General features: G+C 34.5%; 3 protein-coding genes across 4 annotated transcripts; all 3 read right to left on the bottom strand.

The window, feature by feature from the left end:
* Positions 1-454: 454 nt before the first annotated feature.
* Positions 455-3697, bottom strand: LOC149494425 (Protein phosphatase 2A regulatory B subunit family protein). The gene is made up of 2 exons (XM_089725099.1): positions 2004-3697; positions 455-1116 (listed from the first exon to the last, which is right to left on the bottom strand). The coding sequence occupies exons 1-2, from the start codon at positions 3141-3143 to the stop codon at positions 760-762; spliced, it is 1497 nt and encodes a 498-aa protein (XP_089581225.1). The 5' UTR covers positions 3144-3697; the 3' UTR covers positions 455-759.
* A 5302-nt stretch (positions 3698-8999) lies between these two features.
* On the bottom strand, positions 9000-18905 carry LOC149494423 (uncharacterized). Of its 2 annotated transcripts, XM_089724614.1 has the most exons (5): positions 18728-18872; positions 17665-17736; positions 15008-16243; positions 9944-10015; positions 9000-9210 (listed from the first exon to the last, which is right to left on the bottom strand). In XM_089724614.1, the coding sequence occupies exons 3-5, from the start codon at positions 16215-16217 to the stop codon at positions 9161-9163; spliced, it is 1332 nt and encodes a 443-aa protein (XP_089580740.1). In that variant the 5' UTR covers positions 16218-16243; positions 17665-17736; positions 18728-18872; the 3' UTR covers positions 9000-9160. The 2 variants fall into 2 exon arrangements, with proteins under 2 accessions (XP_089580740.1, XP_089580741.1); XM_089724615.1 differs by lacking the exon at positions 9944-10015 and having other exon boundaries at positions 18728-18905.
* LOC149494424 (uncharacterized) lies at positions 11625-14999 on the bottom strand. The gene is made up of 3 exons (XM_089724925.1): positions 14350-14999; positions 13228-14121; positions 11625-12453 (listed from the first exon to the last, which is right to left on the bottom strand). Exons 1-3 carry the CDS (start codon positions 14778-14780, stop codon positions 11625-11627), a joined length of 2154 nt encoding a protein of 717 aa, XP_089581051.1. The 5' UTR covers positions 14781-14999.
* Positions 18906-20591: the final 1686 nt, after the last annotated feature.

Here is a 20591-nt window from a genome sequence, read left to right as displayed (position 1 = left end):
TAACAGGAACTTCTTTTGAAATAGTTGTAGAAAATTGATTTGATGTATAAACGAACCCATGTATAGGGCATAAATAAATCATTAAGGTGCATGTAAATCATCATTAAATGAGAGAATTTTGTTAATATTTTCAACAAGTAAAAAAAAAATCAAAATAACTTTTGTTGATTAAATTTTGTGCAAAATGGGACAAAAAAAGTATATATTATTATCTCGTGATTGAAAACTGGAATGATGCTTTTATTAATTAATAACAATCCCATCCCAATATGGTTACATAAAACTTTAATGATTAAAATACTGTTATTTAAGTGATTCTAAAAATTAAAAAAAAAAGGACAAAGCAAAAAGAAAGCTGTTATTTAAGAATTGAAGCGAATGCTATGGTTGGAGCAGCAAATCCACATGCATGCAGATGAGTTTTTTCTTCTTTTTTAAATTTTTTTGGAGATGATTAGTGAATTAGCTGAGAGAAATGTATAATTTTACCACTGCTTGGCCCTTCCCATAACCTTACCAAGGAAGCACTCAACACCAATACAGTAGCGACAACAAAAAATACAACAGGATCAGAACAAGATACAACAACTGGCTATCCCTAGATAGAGTCCCCCACCCATCCAAAGAAGAAAAAAGGTCCTACAACCCCAAACAGCATCAATTTGCATACCTTTTTCTGCCTCTTCACCACCTCCATTGAAAGGGAGAAATTTAATAAAAAAAAAAAAAAAGGGCAGAAAAGTGGCTCCCAAATGTCACTTAGCAGGCAATTGAGGTTGCTAGAGGAGTTACCAAAACAGCAGTATTTCCTGTTATGGGCTTGAGATTGGCTGCATTCTCCAGTCGTCGCCATGCTTCCTTCCGCTTCTCAGCTACCAAGCTTAGTTTTTCCTCGTCGTCCTTAAACTGACTAAGACAGGACTGAAACAGTGCCTCATCCATCTCTGAAAACATTTTTCTTACATTCAGAGTTAAATTGAGCACCGCTTGGTTCCAATGGCTGTAGGTATTTTTCTCTAATGCCGGAAATATAATAGGCAAAATCACATGCCGATTGTGTGCAATCAGGTTGACAATTTGGTCATTGTTCCACAAGAAAAGGGCTCTTTCAGCCACCTAGAAAGAAAACAAGGCAATGAAGATAAACTTATTTCTTTGGATACAGGAACCATAGCTCCAGAGTTACATAAAAATTCAAGATGCTGTGTGACTATTAGAACAAACTATGCAAGAAGGAATGACACAAACTGGACCGGGGGTATTGATCATCACTACGGTGCACAAAAGCCTTGGCACAGTGGCACTCAATGAAGAAGCTCCAGAAACATCTACTCCAATCAATAAAATCATCGCCTAGCCTCGTAGCAACAAATATATATTGTTCTTGGTAAATTTTGTATTTCACAAAAAAAGAAGCGCTTCTCACCATTGCAAAACACCAAGCATCCTTAATTAGTCTACAAAGAAGGCGGACAATATGCAATTTTCCTATGCACAATCCTTATGAGATATTCAAGTTTTGGCTCAGTTATAGTTCAACCCCCAATAGCAAGCAAAAAACTAGCAATTTCAAATATATTGTTGTAGGATCCCATAGCCATTCAGAGTCAAGTCACACAAACATGGCAAAAGATTAAGATTACAAATTGCAATGCCACCAAAATTTACTTCAGTGCACCTTTGTGGCATTTGCATGTCAATGATAAGTGAAAACTGACTCTGCTGGAAAAGGTCTTATTGGACACTATCATCAAAAGTATACACATATTGGGCAGAGTATCAGGTTTCCTTTTTCTCCTTTAAATGAAAATGATCAAAACAATAAAGCATCTTATACAGCTCATGATTAATCTGCAGTTCTACACATCTAATCCTTTAACACAGAGCAACAGAATGGAAATATGCAAAGTGAGCAACTCACAGATGAAGAAAGATAAAAAAGTCTTACACCAAACATAGGAACAAAGCAAATTAAACATGGGGTCAAAGAAAACAACAAGTACCTGAAAGTGGAAATTTTTAATGCAGCATCCAATCCGCCAGAACAATGGGATCATGACCTTTTGGAATTCCACCATGTTAATACCTTCCAAAATCTCTTCCAACTCCCCCAGAAACATTAGCTCCTTCTGGCTATTAGTTATCGGCCAATATTTCAATATCCCCTTTATCACTATACTAGCCAACTTGGGCTCCTTCTCAATAAACTGAGTTACACAATAAGACAACTGTTGGAAGTAAATGCCCACAGACTTTGGCTTATGCAGAGGTATCAAAACCCTCCACAAGAAAATCTTATGTTCCTCCTTCAATGGCAAGGCAAACCCACTAATAATACTCCCAAAAATCTCCAGTAACTCTGCAATCCCATTATGCTTCTCGATTTCAAACACAAACCTGTAGAAGATGTTGCTGATGGACTTTCGAATAAAAGGCCTATGCACCATAAACTTTCCATAGACCCTGTGTAATATAGTCTTCAAACAATCCCTCTCCCTTGGATCCTCAGAATCAAACAAGTCAAGCAATCTCAATATAAATGAATGGTCTATGTACTTCTTGGCTACTTTAGCATCTAAGCAAGTGGAAGTGATAAATCTAAGCAACAAATCATACACAATTTGCAAATGTGGCCAAGCAGGATCAAACATTGGCTCATCATTATCCTCATTTTCACTCACATTGATTGAACTAGACCGATAATTTGGTGGGAAAACCCTGAACAAATTAACAGCAGACATTCTACACATTGCTAATATGGCAGGCTCACTAAATTTCATGGACCCAGAAGCCACAAAATCTACAAGCTCAAGTAAAGTCTGTCTCTTTACATCTTTTTCCAGTGTATTCTTAGTCGGATCAGTGAAATCAAAAGTTACACAGCAGAGGCTTACTTTACTTACAAACAGGTTCATTCTCTCTCCAGCAGGCACATCCTTGAATGGAACCAAGGGCTCAATCCCAGCCACCACGCTTGCTGGAAATACCGCGGATGAGGTGCGTTTTGGCCCATTTGATTTGGCTACAGAGCCGTTGCTTGAACCATTGGATCGCTGAATGGAAGGCGATTCCGGCCGAGTTAACTCAGTCGCCTCAGGCTTAGATGATTTTCTGGGGAGTTTACTCAAGATTTGCTTCAACATGGTGAAAGATTAAAACTTTCCTTCTCCTTCCTAATTTTTCCCCAAATGAATACAAATCAAGAACAATGATGTCAAATCATGGCCATAGAAGGGTAGAATTGGAAACAAAATGGGCATTTAGAGGAACCCTTTAGGTTTTGAAGATGGATCTGAATGGGAATGAGAAAATGAGTTTAGATCCATAGGTTTGAGAGTTGTTGAAAGAAAAAGAAAAATATTGCACCTCGAAGCACATTTTGGTGAAATGTCAGAACTTTAACCCAAAATCTTTAAAAGGCCCCCAATAAGATCAAAACCAGAGTGCATCAAACAAAACCCATTTGCAATTAACTCATTTTCTGAGAGGGAAGAGAGAACCTGAGGTTTAGGTTGAAAAGAGATCTAAGAAGAAAATGATGAAGTTATGGTTATTTGTTTTTGATGATGATTGATGACGTTAATGTTTCATTTCTGTGAAAGTGTAATTAGAAGGAAAAGGCTAAAAATGAAAATGGGTGTTATTGTATGTATTTATTTTAACTTTGTTGTTTTTCTCGGTTCATGAGAAAACTACGGGCATTTTCTCGGAAAATGTAGGTACTTTGGAACTTAAAAAAAAAGAAAAATTGAAAAGCAATTTTGGAACTTCTTTTGATTTTTATTTGTTTAATGTGGTTGAACGGTGTAAGATCAGACCAGTGTGATTTGGACCGTAGGATTCCACGCGATCAGAGTATTTCAAATCAATATTCTCCAACTGTCAACCACAAATTACAGTTAACGGTGTTTTACGTTTATGCTTAATGTTGTTTTTAGATTCATTTGAGCTGCTTGGAGCTTGGACACGTAACTGTCAACATGTCAGCGTCAGGACATTCGACTTACAATTATTACACTTCATTTGCTTAATTGGTTTATATGTACTGCTACTGTTTTTTTAGCACGTACGTGGATTATAATATTATTTATCATGATTAAACAGATTTTATAGAAATTATGAATAATCCTCCCAAATGGTAAGCCTCGTATCTTGGAACACTCGATTCCTTTATCTTATTTATATAAATATAACTAAAAATATGTCTAAGCTACACCGTTAGTATCTTTATCCATAATATTAAAGATAATATTAATAAATTAAAGGAAAAATTACTTATTCATTCATGGTATAACTGGAAATACAATTAATCTGTCCGTCGGTATTCAGAAACGTATTTTGAAGTTCTTAAATTTTATTTATGTCAAATCATTCAATTCTTTTTTTTTTTTAATTTAGCCTTTTTTACCGTTTATGCAATAAGAAAATGTCGATCAAAAGAGAAAATAGAAAATAAAGACAAAAGTACCCTTATATGCTTTTGTTTTATTTAGAAGCACATGATATATAATTGCTTGAGCTCTAATTGAAATTAAACATCAGCTCTTAAAACCAAAGAGAGGCTAGGGTTTGAAATTGAAAGAAAATGGCTTCATTGAGCTGTGAAGATTGTGGCTAGGAAGGCAAGTTCATTAACACCTTTTGCAAATATGGGAAGAGGGTTGGCATCTAGATCTCAAAGAATAGTTAAAACAAGAACCGACTCTACAATTATTGTTTGAATAATGAATGTGGTACCTTCTTGGGATGGTGCAAGCCCGCCGATGGATTTTTGAGACAAGCGTTAGGAGTGTTGTGGATTCCCACCCAAAAGCAAGGGAGGTAAATGAATTTGAAGTCCAGCTTAAGAGAACCCTTGTCAAAGATGTTTTGGATGTTAAACATTTTTTCTATATCTTGAAGAAGAAAAATAAGTGCCTTCGGGGAAAATTGGAAGGGATGGATAGGGTTATAGCCATATGAAGCTATTGAATGTGATATGCATGTTTTCTATTTTCCTGATTTTCATTGTTGTGTTTTGTTTGATGGTTAAGTAGAGGATGGAGATTACCTTGAATAGTTGTAGCTAATGGGTATAAAGACAATGAAGTAGGTGATGTTGTAATGAATGTTTTGTCCAAATTTGGCTTGATCTTATTTAACTGTAAATGACTTGAACCCATGCCAAACCTTGATATGAAGTTCATCCAAAGTATAACCTTGTACATATTAATCATAGAAGACGAGATACAAAGTATGAACTGTAATACCCACCGCCCAGCCCCAAGAGACCCGACGGAGATGCCACATTTGGTGCCGGAGACACCGTCCTAACATAATATATAAATCATAAAATCAGATTATGAATTAGAAGTTATTAAATATTTACAAGTTTAGCGAGTAATTTTTTTATTTGTTATTCAAATATATATATATATAACTTATGAAAACAATTTAGGAAAAATCCTACAGCAAAATTGCAAGAGTTTCCCTTTAAAAACCGAGCTCGCCAAACATGTGAATACAAAACACTTCCAATTTTGAACTCTAAACCCCCAGCAAACTCCAGTAATCATCATAGCAACACAACAACACTTCTGTACCTTCATAACTATAGAAACCCTCAATAGCATTTTAATGATCATCAATTAAATGCATTCATTATATATATATATATATATATATATATATATATATATATATATCAAGTCCTTATGTTCTTAATCATACCAACTATCTTAAACATATTTTATATCCAAACATTAAATAAAATCTCATGCTTATCTCCAAATATATACACCAAACTAATTTATTATTACATGCTTAAGTTATAATTCAAATAACATAATCTCCGAAAATGTAATAATTATACATGTCATGATTCTTAAGTACATCAAACTAATTCTACCACTAGTAAAATAGTCTTTTCTATTCTGAAGCTACTTTTCTGATCTTTAAGTAGCAACCACGGACTTCAACCTGCGCGTGATAAAAATTAACGCGCTGAGTATAAAACTCAATGGTGCTCATAAATGACAAACTTACCAATGTTGCACTGACAACACACTTAAAATATAAATTTTCATCAAAAGAACATACATTTACATTTATAGCAAAAGAAATATCAAATAAACTTATAATTAATAACATAAATAATTTAATTCTTCCAAATCATAAATTCATTACTTGGACATTTATTATACCATTACACATACTATTTATTTTAAAATCATGTACCGAAATATCATGCTTTGAAAATTCATTTGATAACATAATTATTTAATTCCAAACTAAGGTTTACTGAAATAATATAATCTCATTCATTTAAGTGCCTTAAAAATATTTTCCAAGGGCTCGCGTACACTTAGAAGAAACAGAAGCAGATAGGTTTTCATAACTTATTCATAATGGCCTTAGGTCGCCAACCTTTTCATAATGGCCTTAAGTCGCCATCTTATTCATAACATATAGAGTGCATCCGCCCTAACATAAGACACCCACGTGCCTAACATATGATCATAGCTCTTATCATAATGGCATCAAATGCCGAGCATGCTCATCTTACATAATAAAATCAAATCACGCATCAAATTCACACCAAGTATATTAGAGCCCAAAATCCTTGTTTTAATTCTTAATTCATAATACTTCTCAAAAAACCTGTCTTATTCTTTAGTCTTCTAGAAATCATAATGTAAGCTTACTTTATAACTTAAGTAATTCAAGAAAACTTCATACGTAAGCATAATTACTTAACATAGGAAATTTCTCATAAATTCATTTTCTTTTAAAACTTTATTAAAATCATAATGAGATTTATCATAAGTGATTCCTATCATATAAAATCATACTTTCCTTATTCGACATTCAAAGCACATACACTTTAAGTACCCTTTTTTTTCATAAACTCTAAACATATGAAAGTTATCAAAATAATCATACTTATGTCATATATATAGCTTATCATAAAAAGAAATCAAGTAAGCCTTACCACCTTAGGGTGGTTCGACCTCTTAAAGGGAGGAATTTCTTCCTTCAATCAAGTATGCCAACATCACTCTTATACACCAAGGTATCCATGTAAACATATCCATAACAACACTTTTCAAACTTATGTCTTATTTTCATCAAAATAATCCTAAAATATACACATAATCAAGAGAACCTCATCACACATGATTCATACATACATTTATCCAAATAAACCTATGATTCAAGGCATAGGAAATTTCCAGCATTAAAATAAACTTGACCTTTGCTGGGTTTTTAAGACATAACTTGAGTTATAAATCTCCAAATTGAATTAAATCAGATTCATTAGAGAGCTAAGACAAAATTCTACAAATGTCATGAAGGGACCATAGCCCAGTTCAATCTGTAAGATAGCAAACAAAAGCTAGGAATACAGACCAACAGACCAGACCTGATTCAGCAGAACCATGTCCAATGTTTATTGAATTCCTACCTAACCAAACACTCAAATTAAAACAATCTAGAACCAGAGAAGTCTCAAGACATAGGGAAACAACTTTCATGAAGAACTCAGAACCTAATCTTGTCATTATAGTGGTCAAAATGGGCACTCAATTCAGTGATACATGTGGCCCGACATAATAGAGTGAGTTTGGGTGTTTCAATCATAAGTTGAGCTATATATCTCTAAATTGGAAACAAGAGGATGGGTTGGAAAGCTAAGAAGTAGACCTATATCTGCTATGAAAAAGTCAGACACAAATGGAAATAGAAAGGATCGAAAAATGGTCCTTAATCTCACCCAATAACACGTTTTTCCCAAATTCAGCTTTCTTTAACCATGAAAAGAACATGAACAACAAAGATACAAGGTAGAGGTTCTACCACATACTAAATACTCATCAAACATCACCCAAGAGCATGTTATTGCAACCAAAGTTCAACAAATCAATCATTTCATACAAAATCCCAAAATATACACATGATAGCATAAATGTACAAAATCAAAAATTAGAGTCAGGTAAGTGTGTTTATGAACACTAACCTTAAAAATAAGCTTGGATTAAAGTTTCCCAAGCCTTAGCTTTGCCTTACACCTTGGTAGAAGGTTTCCCCAACCTTTGGCTCAAGTAGAGAATCTCCAAATTTCTTGAAATTAGTCACCAAAAACCACTTCTCAACCTTAATTCTCTAGGATTTATAACTTAAATTAAGTTAGGTGGAAAAGATTTGGTGGATTTAGTGAGTAGGAAGTGAAGAAAAACAAAAAGAAGAAAAAAAGGGAGTTGGCGTTAACATGGAGAAGAAGAAGAAAAGAAAAAGTGTTGCTTAATAATTGAGAAGTTGACTTATAAAGCAACTAAAGGGTAATTTAGTCTTTTCCCACAATTGGATGGCTAAGATTAAGTCAAAAGTAAGCTCATCTAATGGCTAAAAATTTTCCCCAATTAAATTCCTTCAAAATATTATTTATCTCCCCAAAATTCTCAAATTTAATTCTTAAAAATAATTCCTCAAATTTCCTAACTTAATATGACACCATAGTTCACTATTCACTACTTATCTAAATTCTCCAAAAATATTCCTTACTTACTTTCTACCCATACAAATCATGTATGTATACTCCAAAAATAGTAAATAAAATATGACACATAGATAGTAATTTTTTTCCGGACAAAAATAATACTTATTCTCGGACCGATGACACTATTCACAGACCGATAAACTTACTATTTCAGTGTCACACCTTACCCTACTGTAAGACATGGCATGTCGCCCGTAATATAATTAATAAGCACTTAATTCTTATAAATGCTTACTAAGTATACTACAAGGGACTTAATCCTTTTAATTCCTTCATTTTTATATCTTGTAGCAAAATAATTTAGTTATTAAATATATATAACTTCTTTTGGTAGATATTAATCTCAATATAATTTCTTAAACATATTATAAAAAAAAACATAAAATAAAATGGTTCCATAACCCATAAGTCCATGGATGATTTAATTACATATTGGAGTCCTGTTCAAATCTTAGATACATAATAGAAATTAATTACTTTAATAGACTATAAATTTTCAAATTCATACAATCATAATTTACATGAATCTGCTCAAATATACATAAATGATCTGTTAATGTTTAATACATCATACATATTCCAAAAGAAGTCAAATATACAATAGCTACATCAGTAGCATACTATCTACATCAAATAAAAATGATCCTCTCTTGGTTCTTTTTCCTTTCCTTTACCTGCGATAGTACAAAAGCAACTATCGCTAAGCATATGGCTTAGTGGTGTACTAATAAAAATAATAAGGAATGACAATTCATAAATCCACCATGGTAAAGAAAATAAGAAACAAAATAAATCAATACCATTTAAATCATCAATTCATAATATAGTCTTTACAGCTTTTATAGAGTCAATTCTGAGGGCCATCAGTGTCTAATGTGCACATCTAGACCTGCTATCTACAACCTCAATCTGTGCTATGATTTCAACAGAAGAGGGAGCAATCTACAACCTCAACATGGAGGGAGAATTTCATATCAATCATATATCATCTAGTGATGATATCCATGTTCAATCGATCGTAATATCAACTTCAACAAATGAAATGATATTCGGGGTAATAACCATATCTATATCAGCTGTAAGACTTTTAAACAATTCCATTTATGTACTAATATCAAAATCACAATGGACAACATGTCATTTCACAACCACTGCTAAAAACATTCAATCACGGCCACCCCTCATACTACAGATATTAATTGGCCAACGTCCTCCTCTTTCACAGTATAAGAATCATAAAATTCATTTACAAATATCATTCGGTCGTATGCTTTCAAAATAATCTTTTTCCTCTTTAAAAACTTATGAATATAATTATAATTCATAAAGCAAATCCATTGAAAATATTTTGCAAAATCAATTTCATTTTGTTTAAATAAAAGTAGGAAAGGAATAATATACACTAACCTGAACTAGATGGCTCCCCTAGCCCTTTTCCTCTAGTAATCACCCTCTCCTCAACTCCCTTTCTCTCAGCAGCTGTAGCATGATATTAATACTCACATTAAGATCATACTACACAATGTACACACATGCACTTCTATAAGAATGTAAATTAAGCATTAGAATGTAGTCTCATGCTTTTTCTTTCATTTTCACTATACTTGTCCAAGTGTTATATGATCTGAGTTTAAGCATGAAACACTTCATATCCAACACTTAACCACATCCTAGACACAAAATACTAACAACGAAAACAATAGAAGTGAATAGCATGCTAAATTCGTTCAAGGTTTATGAAATGCAGAATTTCAGCATTTGAGTAGCTGGCATTGCGTTGACTATATCTTGAATTCCCCATATTCAATTGCCCTGAAATTTTGACAGCATGTTCCAAACATCTTAGGGTACTGTTCTGGAAAATTTCATAATTTTTAAAGCTCATTTGCATTTTTAAATGACATAATTATAGAATCTGAAGTTCAGTTTTTCTCATGCTGAGCAGCCTGCATTGATTTACTTATAACTCCATTTCCTTTTATCCAACGGCCTTTAAATTTTAACACGACCTACCCAACATCTCAGCCTATCTCCATATCAAATTTCATAAATTTTGGAGTTCATTTGCTTAGTCAAATAGGTCAATTACAGAAGCTGAATTTCAGGCAGCCCAACTGTAACATGTCCAACAATAATTTATATATGTTTAAGCATTCTCACCTCACTTCCAGCACAAATTCATGCAATCCAACTCTTCTATTACTTACATAACATCATAATATAAGAATATCAGAATTCCTAGTTCATGGCATATCAAGAACAAACTCAAAATCATCCATCTTGGTGACTTATGCAACTTAGACTTTGAATTCATGCATAACTACTTTCAATCATCTTAAATCACCTTAAAATCACTTCTCATCACTTCATCTTCACCAAATCAGATTACACAAACAAGCACCTCACTTCAAAGTTCATGGAATTCAAAAAGTAATCCATAGAAATGAAGGAGGAAGTGAAAATAACTAACCTTTTCTTAAGAATTACTTGAAAATTCTTTGATTTTCACCTTCTTTTTGCTTGGTTTTGACTCAAAACCCTCCTCCTCTCTTCTTGAACGACCTGAACTGCAAAATGGGTGGTAAGTGTCGTGCTTCTCTTCACTTCTTCATAAAAATTATATAATAAACTTTATTAAAAATTCCTTCCATGTCCTTTAATTGCAAATTGCACTATAATCCTCCATTTTGTTTTCCCTTCATCCTTTGGCACTCTAATCTTTTTAATCACTTTACTTTAGTCCTATTAGGTATAAACCAAGTGTATTTAATATTCTAAACTCCACTTGGTAAAAATCGTACGGAAATTACCGTTTTTCAGGCTTTTCAGGTAAAATCGTGCTTTACCGAGAAGTCATTCATCTTTCAACTCATTTTTGATTTCCTTTAAGCTTTCACATGGATTTGTAAAGATCAATTAATGTTTCATTTAATTAATATTAATATCCTCAATCTATAGTGTTTCCCATTATTTTAAGTTTTCCTTTTATTCGGATAACCGAATTCATCGAAAAAGCTAAAATAGAAAGAACTACAAAATTAAGGATATTACAACTCTTCCCTCCTTAAAGAAATTTCGTCTCGAAATTTTACCTGTTAAGATCTCTGAATAATTGTGGATGTTGTCTTCTCATATCTTCTTCACGTTCCCAAGTAGCCTCTTCTCTGGAGTGGCTTCGCCATAACACCTTAACTAGGGGAATCTGTTTATTCCGAAGTTGCTTAATTTCCTTAGCTAGGATAGCCACTGGTTCTTCATCATATGTGACGTCTCGATTAACTTCAATTGATTCTAAAGGCAATATATGTGAAGGGTCCGATCTATATCGCCGAAGCATAGAAACATGGAAAACATTATGAATCTTATCGAGGTCTGGTGGTAAGGCTAACCTATATGCCAATGGACCAATCCTCTCAAGTATTTCATAAGGTCCTATGAAACGAGGACTTAATTTTCCCTTTCTACCAAATCTCATAACACGCTTCCAAGGGGAAACCTTAAGGAATACTTTATCACCCACCTTATACTCTATATCTCTTCTCTTTAGATCCACATATGACTTTTGTCGATCTGTCGCCGCCTTCAATCTTTCTTTAATTACTTTGATCTTTTCTTCTGTTTGTTGAATAATTTCAGGACCTAGTAATTGCCTTTCACCAACTTCATCCCAACATAGAGGTGTCCTACATTTTCTACCATATAAAGCTTCATATGGAGGCATTCCGATACTGGTCTGGTAACTGTTATTATAAGCAAATTCTATCAAAGGCAAATAGTTATCCCAACTACCTTCAAACTCAAGAACACAAGCTCGAAGCATATCCTCCAATATTTGAATAATCCTCTCAGATTGACCATCTGTCTGAGGATGGAATGCAGTACTAAAATTCAATCTAGTGCCCAGGGCTTTCTGTAAACTAGCCCAAAATCTAGATGTGAATCTTGGATCTCTATCAGAAACAATGGATACTGGCACTCCATGTAGTCTAACTATTTCACCAATATACATTTCTGCCAACTTCTCTAAACTATAGTCTGATCTTACAGGTAGGAAATGAGCACTCTTCGTCAATCTATCTACAATAACCCAAACTGCATCATGTTTCTTCTGGGTAAGTGGAAGTCCCATTAGAAAATCCATAGTCACTCTTTCCCATTTCCATTCTGGAATCTGAAGTGGATGATGTAATCCTGCTGGTACTTGATGTTCTGCCTTGACTTGTTGACACGTTAGGCATTTAGCTACAAATTCAGCAATATCTTTCTTCATACCAGTCCACCAATAGTTCCTCTTCAAATCCCTATACATCTTGGTCCCGCCCGGATGCATAGAAAATGGAGAATCATGTGCTTCCTTCAAGATGAGATGTCTCAAATCTAAATCTGACGGAACATATAACCGGTCCCGAAATAGTAATAACCCATCTCTACTGACAGAAAAATCTGGTCGTTTACCATCTTGTGCCTCTGAAAGAATCTTTTGATAGTCATCATCCGTCAATATTGCTGTTCTAATCTGATCAATCAATAAAGGCTTCACCTGAAGATTAGCTAACACCCAATTGTCAGAAATCTTCTCAAACTTAGCATTAATAGACCGTAGATCATGGACTAGAGATAACGCTGTCGTCCTGAGGTTAGCAATAATCTTACGGCTCAATGCATCTGCTACCACATTAGCTTTCCCTGGCTGATAATCGATAATACAGTCATAATCTTTTATCAACTCAAGCCATCGTCTCTGTCGCAAATTCAACTCCCTTTGAGTACCCAGATACTTTAAACTTTTGTGATCTGTGAAGATATAGCATTTCTCACCATAAAGATAATGTCTCCATATCTTCAATGCAAATACAATGACTGCAAGTTCCAAATCATGTGTAGGATAATTCCTCTCATGTGGTTTAAGTTGGCGTGATGCGTAAGCAATAACATTTCTATCCTGCATCAACACACAACCTAAGCCATTATGAGAAGCATCACTATAAACAGTAAACTCTTTACCTGGAATAGGTAAAGTCAAAACTGGCACTTCAGTCAAGCACTTCTTCAGCTTATCAAAGCTCTCCTGACATTTATCTGTCCATTCAAACCTAACGTTCTTCCGCAATAGTTGAGTTAAGGGCAAAGCAATGATAGAAAATCCCTTAACAAACTTGCGATAATAGCCAGCCAAACCCAAGAAACTACGAATCTCGGAAACATTCTTTGGTGGCTTCCAACTGGAAATAGCCTCAATCTTACCAGGATCCACTGCAATACCCTCTGCAGATACAATATGACCAAGAAAAGCAACTTGTGCTAACCAGAATTCACATTTAGAAAACTTAGCATAAAGTTGTTTTTCTCGAAGAGTTTGAAAAATGATTCTTAGGTGCTTATCATGCTCTTCTATATCTTTGGAATATACCAGAATGTCATCAATAAAAACCACAACAAAGTGGTCAAGGTAAGGTCTGAAGATCGTGTTCATCAAAGCCATGAATGCTGCTGGAGCATTAGTTAATCCGAATGGCATAACTAGAAACTCATAATGGCCATAGCGAGTCCTGAATGCCGTCTTAGGAATACTCTGCTCTTTAACCCTGAGTTGATAATACCCCGATCTCAAATCTATCTTAGAGAATACAGAAGCACCTTGAAGCTGATCAAAGAGGTCATCAATCCTTGGCAAAGGATACTTATTCTTGACTGTGACCTTATTCAACTGACGGTAATCGATGCACAACCGTAAACCGCCATCTTTTTTCTTTACAAATAGCACTGGAGCTCCCCATGGTGACACACTAGGACGAATAAACCCCTTATCAAGCAATTCCTGTAATTGTGCTTTCAATTCTTTTAATTCAGCAGGAGCCATCCTGTAAGGAGTAATGGAGATCGGTTGAGTCCCTGTCATAACCTCAATCTCGAATTCAACTTCCCTTTCTGGCGGCAATCCTGGTAATTCTTCTGGAAAAACATCTGGAAAGTCACACACTGTAGGAATGTCCTTAAGACTAGGAGTACCTACCCTTGTGTCCACAATGTGAGCTAGGTATGCCTCACACCCATGACGGATCAATTTCTGAGCTAAAGCTGCAGTTATCACAGATGAAGGAAGTATCTGTCTCTCACCCTGTATCACCACATCAATATATTCTGGCAGTTTAAATAGTATCTTCTTAAGGTCACAATCAACCACTGCTTGATATTTTTTTAACCAATCCATGCCCAAAATAACATCAAAATCTCCGAAAGGCATCTCAACTAAATCAGAAGGGAATACATGATCTTGGATTATGAGTGGGCAATCAGGATATAATTTGTTAACAATAACCTCCTGTCCTAATGGACTCGATACAAGCACATCATACCCCAATCGCAAACAAGGAACAGATGCATAGCAAGAAATCCCAGCACTAATATAAGAGTGAGATGATCCAGGATCAAATAACACATAAACATCATGATTAAATAAAGGAAATATACCAGTCACCACATCAGCTGCATCAGCATCCTGCCTCTGCCTCATAGCATAAACTCTAGCTGGCACACCAATAGGCTCTGGTTGATTCACTGTCCCCTGACTACCCGACATGCTACCTCTACCGCTGCCTCTACCTCTGCCTGAAGACTGAGAAGATCCATAACTAGCAGCTGGTCTTTGAATCGATCCCCCTGTGGCTGTATATGCCGTAGTAGTTCTCGGTTTAGGGCAATCCCTCACAAAGTGTCCAACCTCGCCACAGTTAAAACATGCTCCTGTGGTCAACTTACACACTCCGCCATGATATCTACCACAATGAACACAACTACGAGTAACTGGAGGAGCTCGTGGAGGTGGCAATGGTGGTCTGAACTGTCTCTGGCTCTGTGGCCTCACACTGCTAGATCTAGGAGGAAATGGACTGAAGAATCTCCTCTTTTTATTATTAGAGCTACTAGCCACTGGGAAAGTCCTCCTGACACTCTTCTCCTCTGTAGCCTTTTCTTGATCAACCTTCTCTTGATTCAGAGCTTGTGATACCAATGCAGAAAAATTCTCATGTTCAAAGCCGATCACATGGCTCTTAATACTGGGCTTCAATCCCTGTTCAAATCTCTTGCACCTGTCCCTACCTGTAACTAACATCCTCCCAGCATAATAACTCAACCGAGTAAACTCCCTCTCATACTCAACTACAGTCCTATGATCCTGTTTGAGCTGCAGAAACTCCTCTATTCTGGCATCCACATAGCTAGATGGAACATACTTTTTCTTAAACTCCCTCAGGAAGTCTGTCCAAGTCAGAACTGGTGGTTGCACTCTGCTCCTAGGAACTGTCTTCCACCACTCATATGCATCTTCCTGAAGTAAAGAGACTGCATAATCGTACTTCTGAGCATCATCACACTGGAGTTTTAGGAAAACCCTATCAATCCTCTCTAGCCACTGCTCAGCTACCATCGGGTCAGTGGTGCCGGAAAACTCTGTGGCCCCATACTTAACCAACTTATCATACTGTCTAACTGGCTGCTGCTGTTGCTGTAAGTTACCCGCCATTTGTCTCAATAACGCAGCCATCTGCTGGGCTATAGGGTCAGCAGCTGGTGCAACAGGGACATCAGCATGCTCGGGAGCATTACCACGCTCTTCCTGTCTCGCTTCAGACTGCTCCTCAAGCGGATTAAAATTATCTCCCCGACTAACACCCTCCATACTATCGATCAAAAATAACACGCTCTCTGTATATTATCACAGAAAACCATGCATCGTATTAGAATATTGTATGATGTAGATATCCAACAATTAACAGGCATGTCATATTTGAGCAGATTACATTTCACACATTTATATGCAGTAAAAATATGATCCAATATGCAATTAAAACTGCTCTGATACCAAAATAAACATGTCACACCTTACCCTACTGTAAGACATGGCATGTCGCCCGTAATATAATTAATAAGCACTTAATTCTTATAAATGCTTACTAAGTATACTACAAGGGACTTAATCCTTTTAATTCCTTCATTTTTATATCTTGTAGCAAAATAATTTAGTTATTAAATATATATAACTTCTTTTGGTAGATATTAATCTCAATATAATTTCTTAAACATATTATAAAAAAAAACATAAAATAAAATGGTTCCATAACCCATAAGTCCATGGATGATTTAATTACATATTGGAGTCCTGTTCAAATCTTAGATACATAATAGAAATTAATTACTTTAATAGACTATAAATTTTCAAATTCATACAATCATAATTTACATGAATCTGCTCAAATATACATAAATGATCTGTTAATGTTTAATACATCATACATATTCCAAAAGAAGTCAAATATACAATAGCTACATCAGTAGCATACTATCTACATCAAATAAAAATGATCCTCTCTTGGTTCTTTTTCCTTTCCTTTACCTGCGATAGTACAAAAGCAACTATCGCTAAGCATATGGCTTAGTGGTGTACTAATAAAAATAATAAGGAATGACAATTCATAAATCCACCATGGTAAAGAAAATAAGAAACAAAATAAATCAATACCATTTAAATCATCAATTCATAATATAGTCTTTACAGCTTTTATAGAGTCAATTCTGAGGGCCATCAGTGTCTAATGTGCACATCTAGACCTGCTATCTACAACCTCAATCTGTGCTATGATTTCAACAGAAGAGGGAGCAATCTACAACCTCAACATGGAGGGAGAATTTCATATCAATCATATATCATCTAGTGATGATATCCATGTTCAATCGATCGTAATATCAACTTCAACAAATGAAATGATATTCGGGGTAATAACCATATCTATATCAGCTGTAAGACTTTTAAACAATTCCATTTATGTACTAATATCAAAATCACAATGGACAACATGTCATTTCACAACCACTGCTAAAAACATTCAATCACGGCCACCCCTCATACTACAGATATTAATTGGCCAACGTCCTCCTCTTTCACAGTATAAGAATCATAAAATTCATTTACAAATATCATTCGGTCGTATGCTTTCAAAATAATCTTTTTCCTCTTTAAAAACTTATGAATATAATTATAATTCATAAAGCAAATCCATTGAAAATATTTTGCAAAATCAATTTCATTTTGTTTAAATAAAAGTAGGAAAGGAATAATATACACTAACCTGAACTAGATGGCTCCCCTAGCCCTTTTCCTCTAGTAATCACCCTCTCCTCAACTCCCTTTCTCTCAGCAGCTGTAGCATGATATTAATACTCACATTAAGATCATACTACACAATGTACACACATGCACTTCTATAAGAATGTAAATTAAGCATTAGAATGTAGTCTCATGCTTTTTCTTTCATTTTCACTATACTTGTCCAAGTGTTATATGATCTGAGTTTAAGCATGAAACACTTCATATCCAACACTTAACCACATCCTAGACACAAAATACTAACAACGAAAACAATAGAAGTGAATAGCATGCTAAATTCGTTCAAGGTTTATGAAATGCAGAATTTCAGCATTTGAGTAGCTGGCATTGCGTTGACTATATCTTGAATTCCCCATATTCAATTGCCCTGAAATTTTGACAGCATGTTCCAAACATCTTAGGGTACTGTTCTGGAAAATTTCATAATTTTTAAAGCTCATTTGCATTTTTAAATGACATAATTATAGAATCTGAAGTTCAGTTTTTCTCATGCTGAGCAGCCTGCATTGATTTACTTATAACTCCATTTCCTTTTATCCAACGGCCTTTAAATTTTAACACGACCTACCCAACATCTCAGCCTATCTCCATATCAAATTTCATAAATTTTGGAGTTCATTTGCTTAGTCAAATAGGTCAATTACAGAAGCTGAATTTCAGGCAGCCCAACTGTAACATGTCCAACAATAATTTATATATGTTTAAGCATTCTCACCTCACTTCCAGCACAAATTCATGCAATCCAACTCTTCTATTACTTACATAACATCATAATATAAGAATATCAGAATTCCTAGTTCATGGCATATCAAGAACAAACTCAAAATCATCCATCTTGGTGACTTATGCAACTTAGACTTTGAATTCATGCATAACTACTTTCAATCATCTTAAATCACCTTAAAATCACTTCTCATCACTTCATCTTCACCAAATCAGATTACACAAACAAGCACCTCACTTCAAAGTTCATGGAATTCAAAAAGTAATCCATAGAAATGAAGGAGGAAGTGAAAATAACTAACCTTTTCTTAAGAATTACTTGAAAATTCTTTGATTTTCACCTTCTTTTTGCTTGGTTTTGACTCAAAACCCTCCTCCTCTCTTCTTGAACGACCTGAACTGCAAAATGGGTGGTAAGTGTCGTGCTTCTCTTCACTTCTTCATAAAAATTATATAATAAACTTTATTAAAAATTCCTTCCATGTCCTTTAATTGCAAATTGCACTATAATCCTCCATTTTGTTTTCCCTTCATCCTTTGGCACTCTAATCTTTTTAATCACTTTACTTTAGTCCTATTAGGTATAAACCAAGTGTATTTAATATTCTAAACTCCACTTGGTAAAAATCGTACGGAAATTACCGTTTTTCAGGCTTTTCAGGTAAAATCGTGCTTTACCGAGAAGTCATTCATCTTTCAACTCATTTTTGATTTCCTTTAAGCTTTCACATGGATTTGTAAAGATCAATTAATGTTTCATTTAATTAATATTAATATCCTCAATCTATAGTGTTTCCCATTATTTTAAGTTTTCCTTTTATTCGGATAACCGAATTCATCGAAAAAGCTAAAATAGAAAGAACTACAAAATTAAGGATATTACATTCAGACACAGAAAAATGGGGTGTTACATGAACTTTTTATGTTGGCTATGCAAGCTGCGCAAGTACTATGTTCCATATCCATCAACGAAATGAGATGACTGGATTGGTTGCCGGTATGTGACAGGCTTTTTCGCAAGTGTATGAAATCGCGACAAGTAATAAAGAATGAGTAGAGTATCATCCCACAAGGATTGTATACCAAGTACCAAAATTGTGTTAACCTACTATTATTTAAACGACAATAAGAAGAATAATTCTAAAAATAAAAGAAATAAAATAAAGTGATTAAAATAACTCAAGCAGGTAATTGTTGAAAAGAAATCAAGGATTAAAAGGTACTAGGGATTTTGATTTCACTTAATTCTATCCGATTTATTCTATTAGTTTGATAATCAATATTAATTGTTCAAGTAGGGAAAACAATTCTAAAATCACTAACAAGCTCTCCTGATGTATTATTAGCTATTTTAACCCGGTCTAATTACCTATCTTTCAATAGTGCAATCAAACATGAATTAAATCGTTAAGTTTTATAGTTTGTTTAAGAATTCATAACCTGAGGTTGTTAACTTATAAAAACCCCCATGAGTCAAACCATATAGCTTCCGCTTCAAGTTATTATTCTCATGTAATTTATTGCCTTTTCCATATCAAAAACCCTTTTCCCGATAGTGATTAATGAAATAAATCAATTCAGTGGAGAAACTCTGCCTGGAAGCATTATGTCACGACCTATTTCCGCGGCCAGATCGGCACTAGGACCTGGGTGGGCTTAAGGCTCCCGAAGCCTGTAGTAGGCCTATTATTTGAAATTTTTAAATGAAAAAAATTTTTCGGGTTGTTTCACATTAAGTTCAATAATAAATTATATCATGAACAGAGAAAAACAAATCTAATATTATTCTTTAAGTTACATTAAATCTCTAGTATGAGAGTTTAATTCAACATAGTAATTCAATAAAACACAATTAAACTTATAAATAATCTCATAAAGAATAATAAACAAACAGAGAGTTTAGAAATAAAAATTAGTCAACAATGGGCTTGAGTGGTTTCCTTGAATCTTAACACCAACTTGAGTACTTGAAGTCTTAAAGAGAGAGAAAATTATGTAGAAAATAATAGAATAAGAGATGGAATATACAATGAATGGATTCGACCCCCGATTATGGCTAGTCTCTCTCTTTATATAGATTTTCTAGAATATCTTCGTGTTCATTTAAGAAAGTGAATCTCTATTGAGTAAGAAATCTTTTGGAGATAGGAAACTGTTTAGGTTTTG

The sequence above is a fragment of the Jatropha curcas genome, chromosome 8 (assembly GCF_041381405.1).
Source record: "Jatropha curcas cultivar XTBG-Jc1 chromosome 8, XTBG_Jcur_1.0, whole genome shotgun sequence".
NCBI lineage: Eukaryota > Viridiplantae > Streptophyta > Magnoliopsida > Malpighiales > Euphorbiaceae > Jatropha > Jatropha curcas.
Note: the sequence above shows the minus strand (reverse complement) of the source record. Positions and strands in the feature narration are given on the sequence as shown.

What these genes read in the sequence shown, in the direction of transcription:
- LOC149494424 (XM_089724925.1), bottom strand. Translation starts at nt 14,780, where the DNA reads ATGCCTTTCGGAGATTTTGATGTTATTTTGGGCATGGATTGGTTAAAA. An exon ending in AAAGCACAATTACAGGAATT is followed by an intron (nt 14,122 to 14,349) that starts GCTTGATAAGGG and finishes TTATCAACTCAG; the next exon opens with GGTTAAAGAGCAGAGTATTC. An exon ending in GACTGTATTATCGATTATCA is followed by an intron (nt 12,454 to 13,227) that starts GCCAGGGAAAGC and finishes ATTTTGGGCTAG; the next exon opens with TTTACAGAAAGCCCTGGGCA.
- LOC149494423 (XM_089724614.1), bottom strand. Translation starts at nt 16,217, where the DNA reads ATGGAGGGTGTTAGTCGGGGAGATAATTTTAATCCGCTTGAGGAGCAG. An exon ending in TGCAGCTGATGTGGTGACTG is followed by an intron (nt 10,016 to 15,007) that starts GTATATTTCCTT and finishes ATCATGCTACAG; the next exon opens with CTGCTGAGAGAAAGGGAGTT. An exon ending in AGGGGAGCCATCTAGTTCAG is followed by an intron (nt 9,211 to 9,943) that starts GTTAGTGTATAT and finishes GTACTATCGCAG; the next exon opens with GTAAAGGAAAGGAAAAAGAA.
- LOC149494425 (XM_089725099.1), bottom strand. Translation starts at nt 3,143, where the DNA reads ATGTTGAAGCAAATCTTGAGTAAACTCCCCAGAAAATCATCTAAGCCT. An exon ending in TTAAAAATTTCCACTTTCAG is followed by an intron (nt 1,117 to 2,003) that starts GTACTTGTTGTT and finishes TTTTCTTTCTAG; the next exon opens with GTGGCTGAAAGAGCCCTTTT.